This window comes from Musa acuminata, chromosome BXJ3-4, assembly GCF_036884655.1.
Source record: "Musa acuminata AAA Group cultivar baxijiao chromosome BXJ3-4, Cavendish_Baxijiao_AAA, whole genome shotgun sequence".
Classification (NCBI taxonomy): Eukaryota; Viridiplantae; Streptophyta; class Magnoliopsida; order Zingiberales; family Musaceae; genus Musa; species Musa acuminata.
In genome coordinates, this window is record NC_088352.1 from 48391911 (window position 1) to 48403443 (window position 11533).

An 11533-nucleotide genomic window follows, 5' to 3' on the forward strand; every position below is an offset into this window, starting at 1 on the left:
GTGGATGCACATCCTTGCTTTGTAGATTTCAACCTATCAATCAATCTTTTGATCCAATGATAGTTACTGCTCATAATTATCAAGTGTCAGTGTAAACCATCACCAAAACTGGCAACTTTTGCACATGAGGAAACAGGGGGAAAAGCTCAGGAAGCACATCCTTCTACATGGATAACATAAAGGAAAAGAAGATGGGACTGTCAATTGGAGAGTGAGCTTGAAAAGTAGAAACAAGACCAAAGTTGTCAACCTGGCTTTTGTTGGATTGGAAGCAGTAAACTGACAGATACAAAGGCTACAGTTTCATCTCCTCTTCATATTATTCTCTCTCAAGGAATTCTACTTCTTCTTCTTCTTCTTCTTCTTCTTCTTCTTCTTCTTCTTCTTCTTCTTCTTCTTCTTCTCTCAAGCACAATATCTTTTCCTTTCCACTTGTGGTGTTCTACATCAACTTACACAAGTTGCATTGTGACTGCTTTATCATTTGATGGGAATTTAAGGTAAGCCTTTGTGAGCCACAAAATTGTAATCCTGAAAGGATATGATTTGCACAATTTGTCCTCTGCCCTAAACATGCTTATACCAAATTCTGAAGAAGTTAGAGAAGCAATTGCCATAAGAATTCTTCACATGAATATTGCTAGAAGAAAATTAACAGACCTCACTGCAAAATATGTTTCAGTATCCACCATGTCAGTGTTGCTCCATTAAAGGTAGATTCAATTCTCATCCTCCTCCTCCAAATCCTCTCCATTTATGGAGCTTGCCAAGAAAGATGAGTGTCAGATACTGTGCCATCATCACCAACTTATTGTCCTCAATTTTATCTTGAGATACCTGTTCCCTGTGGCCAAGTTCAGAATTTCTAGAATGCAAGTGTTTCATTTAATGCCTTTCATTCATTTCATCTCCATCAAACTATATTGGACCAGGAAAAAGATTCACTGCCCCTCTCTCTCCTTTTTTTCTCTCTCCCTTATCTCCTTTATTGAGGTGGCAAAGTTATGGTGCAGAAGGCAGAGAGGGACATGTGGCTGCTGTTCTCTTAAATAATTGGACCAGTTCCTGCTCCATGCCAGGTTTCAAGTACCAATAAATTTGACCTAAATCTAACAACAAAACAGACCTGTAAGGTTCCACATGTCAGGACAACACTGTGCACATTTCCCACCCATTTCAGATCTTGGCTCAGGTGTTATACTTGAAATGTTGTCCTCCTTTGTCTTAGAATTTTCACCAGCTGTATTGTTCCTGCATTCAAACAGGGGGGGTCGCAGCTGAACAGCTTATGATTCACAGGACAAAAGAGGAACAAAAACAAGAACACAAACCAAGATGATCAAGGAGGATGAATCAGGGTTTGGGGACTTCTATGAGGAAGTGACATGCATGCATCTATCTGGGTTTTAATTAGTCCTGCTGAGGGCACATTGTGTCGATTAAAATTATGTTTAACTGAACCAACTTTCTAAGATTAAGGAAGAATAAGCTGCCCATCGCAAGCATCATAGAGACATTGATGATGCTTGGGTTGCTCCATGAAGAAGAACAAGTTACCAACTTAAAAAATTACCTAATCTAATATAGCCATCTGATTGAACTCACCCTCTGTTGACTTGAGAAATGGAGCCAAATAAAAATAAGATGTGTCAACATTTACATATTCTTGTTGTTGCCTCTTATCCAAAGTGATTTGAGGAATATATGCTCCAGCAAGAATGTTAATTTGGATGCAGACCACAGACAGTGTCAGAAACTGAAGTTGCAGTAACAAATTTGAAGTGCAGCTGTTCAGACACATCATCTTGATACATATTGAAATAATGGCCATAACCAGAATCACAATTCTAGTCAGATGAACCATGCCATCAGAGATTTGAGAATTGATTGTGGTTATAGATAAATGACTTTGTATTTTCTTTGTTTGCAATTATCCACCAAACACTAAATATTCCAACCACATATAGCAGAATAAAGCTGATGGAAGATGCCATACAGGTCATTTGGACATAATATTACAGGCTATGACATTGATGGAACCAATGAAAACCCAAAGTTTAACATAAATGTCTGAATTTTCCAATCTACAAAATGTACTGAAAAGCTAATATGTCCAATTTTTAGAGCATGTTTGCTCTAAGAGAATGGTATTAGATCAGGTTGTATTGTATCTCTCTAACACTGAGCCACGATCTCTGGCCTTTTATAGATGATGTTCTACAATTCTTACTAGTCCAAAAATACTGGTGTATATCAAATAGAACAAGAGAAATATAAGTACGCAAAGGCGCTATGAATTGGTTGCCTGGACACATTCTCCTTGCTTGAAGTAGTCATAACTTTTCAACTGGAAATCCAATCACAGGATTTATTTCCGATGCCAGCGCACGAAGCTCCTCGATTTCTTGTTCTGTGAGTCTCCACCCTAGAGCACCTGCAAACTGTGTTGCCTGTTCAGCATTTTTGGCACCTGGGATGGGCACAACATTGTCCTGAGCTATCAACCAGTTCAGAACCACCTGTAGGAAAGATCCACAAGTTCACCAACTCCTTCTTTGAGCAACAAATTAGCATGTGTTTTCTTTTTCTATTATGATCCATAATGTGTAACCTTAAAGCTGAATGATGTTTTTATTTTCTTAAATGCAGAGAAGTTGAGCATGTGCAGAACCACATTATCTACTGCAATGTTTGTACTAACTAACCTTTCTTCCGAATATTAATCGTTCTTGATGAAAACAGGACTTAATTTATATCAAAAAATGACAATATCTGGATGTAACTTCAATACATCAAAAAAGTTGCAGCAGCTTTAAGAGAAACATGAAGGGACCTGTGTGGGAGTTTTCCTATAATTTTGTCCAACCTCCTCAATTCTTGTCACCAGAGGTTGCAGCTGTAAACAACTTCAAAAGTTCATACATGATTTCAACAATGATAGAAATGTAACTGCAAAAGTTCATGCCTTTTTGAGGAACTCTGGAGTATAGATTCGGCCTCGAGGGCCAGTTGGAGGATTCTCTGGCGTGTACTTTCCTGTCAGAGCACCTGAAAAGGACCCAAAGTTGGACATGAGAGCTAAAAGTAATTCTACAATAATTCCTCAGATGAATGCCATTCTTTGAACGATTAATATCAGTTCGAAAACTGTTATAACACAAACTAGGGAAATGTTTTTTCTGCTTCCTCATCGAGATATAATAGAACAGGAAATGACCGAAATGGAAGTCTCCTCAAGTTCACCACCTATGGCCACAAGAGCCTGATTTGTGATTGTTATGATCTATCAGAGGATGACAACTTTGTTAGAGGAGGAAAAGAAAGAAGAAGAAGAGCATATATCGATCGAATTTAGCATCACATATATAATCCATAATTATCAACATGTGCATTAATATTAACAAATATTTGAAGAATTCCATGCTCTGTTCACAGCAGAAAGACATCAAATACTTGACTAAATCATGCCTTGAGCGATAGGAGAATACGCAATCAAAGTAATCCCCAGTTCATCACAAGTGGCCTTAACGCCGTTCTCTTCTGGAATCCTGTATATAAGGCTGTAGTTTACTTGGTTTGAAGCTAGTGGAATTCCCCGCTTCTTGAGTTGATTGTAAGCATCCCTAAGACGCCTTTCTGGTGCAATGAATGAAACAAGACTAATGAATATGCCAGTCAACGAACCAGTAAAATTCCTCGAGGAAAAGCACATTATATTAGTCAGGTCGGAGAACAGACCGCTGTAGTTGGAGACCCCGACGGCCTTTACGAGGCCCTGCTCGACAGCATCTCCGAGGCCATCAATGTATCCTAAATCAAGTTCCAAAATACCGATTTAATCATGAAATGGGTTGGGGTTACACGAGAATGAGATCAACTACCTTTGTTCCCCCAGATTCCAGGCCTGAAAATGACCAACGATGAGCATGTTAGCGATCATGTAACCTCACAAGTATCAGAAAATAGCATCAGGAACAGGCTGATAAGCAGACCAATGGAGTTGGTAGAGTTCCACCGAAGAAACACCGAGACGGGAGAGCGAATCCTTTAGAGCAGAGAGCACGCTCCCCCGGCCTAACCTCCATGGTAAAGCTGCAAACTTTGTCGCAACAGCGACCTCAACAGCTTCTTTCTGCTGCCTTTCCTTGATGAATCTGGTTCAACATTTCAAGTCGAATCACAATGGCGTTCAACACCATCATAAATCGAAGTAAAAAAAAATCTTATAGACGATCTTGTTCAGCCTAAATCTGAGAATATCCAAAACAAACAAGGTGAACAACAAGATAAAAAAGACTCTGAATTTACTTTGTTTCAGATGTTTATCAGTTACCTTCCAAGTAAAGTTTCAGAGTTCACTGCTCCCATAACCTGCAAATATGTCATACCTTATGCATCGGTGAAATTAGATTTGTTCAAGAAATTAAGATTTCGAGCATGAGAAAGAAGCAGCATCAAGGAATTCCTTCCTACCCCCGCACCATAGACTTCAGCTGTATCAAAGAAAGTTATGCCGCCGTCAATGCTCGTGTCGAAAGCTGCCTTCGCTGCCTTCAACTTCCTATCTGTCATCTCGACCAAATATTATAAGAGATAAAAAGGACATAATTAGCATGAACCAAAAAGATTGTCCAAATTAGATTATTTATCTAAAAACATTACTAATCCAGAGATGCAATAGCAATCATTACTACTAGGTTCCGGCATCCCATGAATCATGAAACATCAAAAGATTTAGCACAAGATGCATTAAGGCTTTAAAGATGTTGTTCTGAATCTAACAGTAAGCACTGCAACTAACCTATGATAATGAGAACAAAGATATTACACTTGTAAACCCCGTGAATTTGAGAATTATTCATTTAAGACATGAACAACTATTGATATCCAATTCACATATGAAAACAAGATAATGAGCTCAAACATTACCATCCCATTGGAGGTCATTCCAGTAGGCGGTGTCTCCCCACGACCACGCACCGATGCCGAGCTTGGTGACCGTCAAATCGGAGCCACCCAGCTTCACCTTCTCCACTTCTTCCCGGGTCGTCGCAACGCTCTCCGAAGCAACGGCTCTCGTCCTAAGCGCTCCCCCTCTCCTCCAACGAAGCAGAGAGAACCCAGCCCCGTTCACTTGCAGTGCCATCCGAAGCAATCCCTCCAAACCCTACGCTACCGCCGAAAGATTACAACTTTGAGCAAATTTGAGGCCCAAAATCGGATTTTTAGACCAGAAGATGGTTTCTTGAGAAGCGAAGAGGTGGATTTCGATCCAACCACGCGGATATAAAGGATCGTGCTTGGCGAGGAATGGAGCGAGGGTTGGAGAGACGAGAAAAGGTACACGCGATAGAAGCGGGGCTTGATCACAGATCACAAGCGAAGCACCCCTCGCGCGGTTGCGACGAAACCATCACCACACGAGATGGGACGACGGGAGCGCCGGACGTGGAAGCACGAGGAGCAACGACCAAGAAGCGGCAACGGATAACGGGCACTGTTGCCAATGGATCGGAGGGCTGACCCACATCGCCCAATAAGGCCCCATCACATAGTAATATGGTTTTTATTAGACCAAAATCCCCTCCCATCATAAACATTTATAATATAATATTTTAAACTCAAGATAATTGAATCGTCATCAATTAATATTTTAAATATAAAATTTATCAAGTATCTTATCATCATACTATTCTTCTGACTATTATATATATATATATATATATATATATATATATATATATATATATATATATATATATATATATTCTTGTGAGTAATGGGTAATATAGCCTTAAGTTAACTATCAATCTAAATAAAAACATATTCACTCCTTCATATTTGATCTCTACTGGTTGGTCTTGATATTTTGTTGTTCGTAAATTGAGTAGGAGTTAAGGTGTTGATACTTTGTTGTTCGTAAATTAGTCGAAGACTATTTGAATATCAGACCGTAACTCTTACTTAATTTAAATCTTTCACTAAGTCTTATTTAGTCTTCAATTTAAGTTGATTAATCGAAAGAATAAGTACTAGTACTGAAAATCAACTCAAAGACATCCAACATAATATCTCTCTCCTTAAGGTTAAAAAAAATCACTATCTATTTCAAACAAAGATATGACCAATATTATTATTCTTAATAGTATATTTATGGTTCTTACCGAACATGTTTACACAAATGACTCTCTCGAGCCAAATCCAAATGACTTAGGGATGTTAATAAGAATAATAGTTACTTCAATAATATAGCTTGGTTGAGGTGTAGGGATCTTCCCTTCATCTTTGTCATCTTCACTGATTGGTATTGTAACCTTTGGCTCTCCTAAACGTTATATATCAATTAGGATACGGAGATATGACATTCTCTTTTATCCATCCTTCTCGTCCCATGGAAATCTACAAGAACATTATAGGTATTGGATAGGGCAAAAGCCATAGCCTAGACAATTATACTATTAAGTTCTTCGAAGACTAATGGGATAACAAGTTCTTCGATAGTTCCCTCCTCTTGGACCAAACGCAACCTAGTTTTTATTCCTAAGATCCCTAACCCTTCCAAGATTACTAACTATAAACTCATCTCCCTACGTAACATTCTCTATAAGATTCTATTTAAAAGTCTTTATAAATAGAGTTAAACCTCGTCTCGATTTAGTCATTTATCATAACCAATCTATATTTATTGTATATGAACTGATCAACTCCATATTCACTCTAAAGGAAAAGCTCTATTGATTCTAGTCAAATTGAACATTGTCAAAGCTTTCTATACCCCTCGTTTATATCCTTGATTCAATCATACATTGTCCATCGTACTTTCTTATGTGTCATTAATAACTTCCCCTTTGACTAGTTTAAAGTTCTAATGATCTTCATTTTTCATTTAGTCGAAAAGAACCTTACCGGAATCCTTGAGGAGTTTGTGACCAATAAAAAGATTACTCCCTATAATATCAAAGGCTTCCAAGTTTCTCATCTCATATTTACTTACAGATGATTGATGTCCTCTAAGCATCAAAACTAGTGATAAATCTTGCTAGAACCTTATTAAGGCCCTCAACATTTACTTATTCATTACTAGCCTATAAATTAACAAGAACAAGTTAGTAGAGAAATATCTATGATCTCCTCTCAGCTTCTTAAAAAAGATGATAGCAAATGAACTTCTTATTTCTATTTTGAATGACCAATGAATTTTCAATTATCCCACTATCTCATTGGCTTATCTCACAATCTTCATCGATCCTTAATATGTCTTTGCCTTCCATCGAGTCAATAATCTCTTATGGTATAAGCACTTATCGAAACACTAGTCTCTTCAATTTCCTATTTAGCTAAAACCTTACTCAAACGATTCTTTTCATTTATCTTCTCTCTCATTTTTACGATGATTTTTGTTTTGGGTCTGGACTCCTCATCCCGTGCAAACGCTCACGCCCAAAAGTGTGTGCAGACTTCTAAATGGTGAGGGATCCATCAATTCTACAATCTGGCTTGGCTTTGGGTGAACGACGGTGTGACAGCTTTCGAAGAACACAAGCTTCTATCGAAAAGACCACCTACTTCTGAGTATACTGTTCCGATACTACACAATTACATTTCCTCCCGCCTTTCCTATAATTACATTTGCTCCACAAAAAAGATACAATTGTCTTTTCGTTCAGAACTACGGGCATCTTGCTGGTACCAAACTATCTTATCAATTTAGCCTCTTTGATTCCTAGCTCTATGGTTCATGGCTGCGTTAAGGGAGAGAAGCTTGATAACCAGAGTGCTATCTTCCCTGAGAACTTTCATTACGACAGTCTTTGGCTCTTATGGAAACACAAGAATGATCATCTTTTTTACAACTCTCATCATAGATTGAATTTACATGGAATAGATCTTTGACTTTCACCAATGATAATATTGAATACAAGACCTCCCCGAGAGAACTTCTCCCTACCCAAACCGTCGCATCCGGCTCTACGTGGAACCTGCCAAGCCACTCCACCAGCCCCTCACTGTGATGGCTCTTATGATCCCAATTCCAGCCTTACAGGTTCGGGCTTCCTCATCTTAGACTCGCGGGGCAACTTCAGCTGCACAACCCTCAGGCAGACAATGAATTAATGCATTTTCCTTTTGCCAAGAGAGAGAGAGAGAGAGATTTGGTGAATAAATCATATGAAGTTACCATAACATACTAAAGCAATGGAATCATCTGAAGCAACCCAGGAATGCAAGAAGCAAGCTCCGTGGAACACAATAGAGATAGACAGAGAGAGTTAAGTAGCCATTTGGTGAATGGATCATATAAATTTACTATAAAGCAGATGCTAGCTAAAGCACATACCCAAACTCAAGATATATAGAGTGCTTAAACAAACCCAAGCATGCTTCATACGACACATGATCAAGTATGGACCCAAGCAGCCTCATACGGTGTAAGATATCAATGCCTCAGTGGAATCCTATAATGACAGATGACTCCCATGTGCTATACCGACACTCCTCACCATAGCTTAATTCAAATACGACACACACATAGTAAGTTCTTAGGCTTGCATCGACATCATGGCGCTGCTACAGGCGGTGGGGTGAGGAAGGGGATGATAGGAATGGTCGGGATGGAAGGCATTGGAGGCAACGTGACCGTCGGTATGGTGGGAAAAGCAGGCAGTGGCGGCGCCGCAAGGGTAGGAATGGTCGGTACCACGGGCAGTGGTGGCACCATGAGATTCGGAATAGCCGGCATCGGTGGCAGCGTCAGCTTCGGCATGGCTGGGATGGAAGGCGGTGCTGCTGCAGGCTCAGCTGTGTCCAGGAGATGGCGTGCTGCGAAGCAGGTCTCGATATTACCGGAGAAGACGATGACCACGAGAATGACCATGGCGAAGACACCATCGCACCTGGAAGCCATGATTTTCTTGGTTTGATGATGTGAACCAAATGCTCTTCATACATATTAATAGTGGGAGAAAGGTAAAGAAGGAGTTTGGGTTGGTATTACATGGCTCTGAGTTGGGTCAACGGGGTTGATCAGCTTGGCTTGGTGGTTGGCTTCTCCTTGGCCATGGATCATGCGTATGTGCTGGTGGGAGAGGGTGGAAATCTTGATTTGTTGGTTCACCTTCCCACCCTGTGTGAGAATAGGTGTCAAAAAGTTTCATCTACTGCTTAAGCAAATTTGGTCTGAGATCCCGAGTCAAATAAGTGCATTATTAATGCTCGCAGAGATCAACAAACAAGATCTCAGCATTGCACATAATATGGTCGTCATTTGAGGCTAATGGCGGACTCCGAGAGGCTTCTGGAACTGAGTGAGGTTTAGACCTTTCACATGACTGAATTCTGTGCTTCCTATCGAGATTAGGGTAGAAGCCACGCATTCACAGTCAGTATATACATATTTATAGTAGATAGAGAGTGAGAGAGACTCAAAGTCATCTCATCAACCATGAATAGTAGATGGTATAGGTCATTAACTTCTGACCAGTTACTATCTACAGAACTCCATTAGAGACAACCACTACTGCGTTCTCAACTGGGAAGACGATGGTGAATGGATGGCGGTGGAAATCTCGAAGAGAGAGCGAGGAGAGAAGCTGCACTAAGCCTGGCATGTGTAAGGGGGAAAAGTAGCAGGCGCTGCCTCAGTAGAGATCCATGCCTTTCGCCTCTTTCGTGAGGGACCGACGTGGGGGAGGAGGGGGAAGGTGGGCTCGTCGTCTTAGGTTCACTGACTCCACGTGGATCCTGCGATCCATGCACGTTCTAAGGTTCGCAGCGGGCCGCCACAAGGCGTGCGTCAAGGGCTGAGGTCAACCGGATTCCAAACGAGATCAGAGGCAAGTCCCCCGCCGTTAGATATATCTCCTTTGACATCAAGATTCGCGTAGATTGTGTTATTGATTATAGTGTGCATGCAACGAGTGAGGAACTCTGAAAATAACTACACTACGTATTAGGCAGCCGAGTTTATTGTATATGATTCTACCATCCCCGGCGTCACTCATGGCTGAAATGGACATGTTAGGATGGGATTGTATGAGATGTTATGGTCGATAGTGACTGCTGGGACGATGCAGAGGTGTTGCTCGTGTCTCTCCATAGCTCCAACTGGTTTCCGGTGGCTCAGGTTTAGCTGCAGATGAATACAGGCTTGCCTCCGCCGAGAAAGTTCCATGGTACACGTCCGGAGTACGCTTGGGTGGTGCTTCGGAAAGTCGTCGAGCGAATACGTCGGGAGGACGATTAGGTGTTTCGTGAAGTCCTCGAGCAAATACGTTGGAGTTGCAGCACAGGAGGAGGAGATGGAAGGCGATGATGCAGTAATAGAGTTTTGGATCCATCAGAAATGTTGAAGTTGCAACAAGTCTCTGGTGGTGCCGAAGAGCAATGAAGAGGTTTTTGTAGGGAGGAATGAATGAGTTAGGCATGCTTTAGGTCACATCTTCACCTACAAAGGGTCTGCACAAGCTCATACATCTCATGTGAAATAGCCTCATGCATTTGGTGGGCTTTCCTCTCTAAGGGGTCTGAGCACATTTGACTTCAGCACTAACTACAGTTAAGCATATAGTTTTCCATCCTCAAAATTAGGGTCCATTTCTTTCATGAAGACTCCTAACATTACAACCCTATTCTTGGTGAAGACCACAACAAATAAATGAATTAGGTATGGCAGAAGGTTCATACAACTTATGTGAAATAGCTTCATGCATTTGGTGAGCTCTGCTTTCTAAGGTTCATACATTTACTTCAGCACTAACTCCAGTGAAAGGGTTCATACATTTAAATCCATTTCCCTTTTAGAGGCTATGCATTCAGGCAGTAGCTTCATCAGTACCTTCTCCATGGTCCACAACAATAGAAGAACAGGGCAAAAGAAGGCTGCATGCATCAAAGGTGACTCAGTCCTACCATTCTTTGCTTACCCACAAAAAGCCTACTATTATATCTTGAGCATATGATTCATTTCTTCATGTGGATTATTACTAGTATTGTTCTAATAAAACCAATCAATTTGTACGAAATTCACTTACAAAAACTGATTTATTTTGGACTGTCATACACTTGTTCGTTGCTAGTTGCAACTAAAAAAAAATCTATCAAATTATACGCATAAAGGTGACACTAACTTAGATGATGCTTCCTACGACGCTAAAAACCAGTACTAAAACCACAAAATACTTGTGTTATATACTTTGTTAAATAAACTAACAACGTAAAGAAAACAGATCGAGGGCATGTTTTTTCTATAGGAATTCAGAACTTTACGACTCTGCAACTCTCCACAATATGTCAAAATAAATTTCCACGAGAGATGGATTCTTCGTGGACAGAGGTGGATCGTAAATATCCAACTTCGAGCATCTGCATTCGACCAGCATGATACGAGAAAGAAGTTAATTGCGAGAGCGAGAGAGGGAGAGAGAGCTCACAATTGCTATTGAGGTATGTGTGTTTTCTGAAGGCATTTATTTTAAGAAACATAATCTACCTCACAATCTAAGCATCTTGACGATGAAGTTCTTTTCAGAGAATT

At 40.4% G+C, this 11533-nt stretch overlaps 1 protein-coding gene across 1 annotated transcript; it reads right to left on the reverse strand.

Annotated features, from left to right (window-relative positions):
* Positions 1-2030: 2030 nt before the first annotated feature.
* Positions 2031-5490, reverse strand: LOC135637104 (uncharacterized oxidoreductase At1g06690, chloroplastic-like). The gene is made up of 10 exons (XM_065149502.1): positions 4930-5490; positions 4474-4565; positions 4334-4371; positions 3993-4154; positions 3882-3904; positions 3739-3810; positions 3469-3636; positions 2966-3048; positions 2834-2896; positions 2031-2519 (listed from the first exon to the last, which is right to left on the reverse strand). The coding sequence occupies exons 1-10, from the start codon at positions 5144-5146 to the stop codon at positions 2334-2336; spliced, it is 1104 nt and encodes a 367-aa protein (XP_065005574.1). The 5' UTR covers positions 5147-5490; the 3' UTR covers positions 2031-2333.
* Between the last annotated feature and the right edge of the window lie 6043 nt (positions 5491-11533).

Excerpts from the sequence above, each read along its gene's own strand:
- LOC135637104 (XM_065149502.1), bottom strand. The coding sequence starts at position 5,146 with ATGGCACTGCAAGTGAACGGGGCTGGGTTCTCTCTGCTTCGTTGGAGG. Across the intron at positions 4,372-4,473 it reads CTGAAGTCTATGGTGCGGGG|GTTATGGGAGCAGTGAACTC; the intron begins GTAGGAAGGAAT and ends ACATATTTGCAG. Across the intron at positions 3,905-3,992 it reads GAACTCTACCAACTCCATTG|GCCTGGAATCTGGGGGAACA; the intron begins GTCTGCTTATCA and ends GGTCATTTTCAG.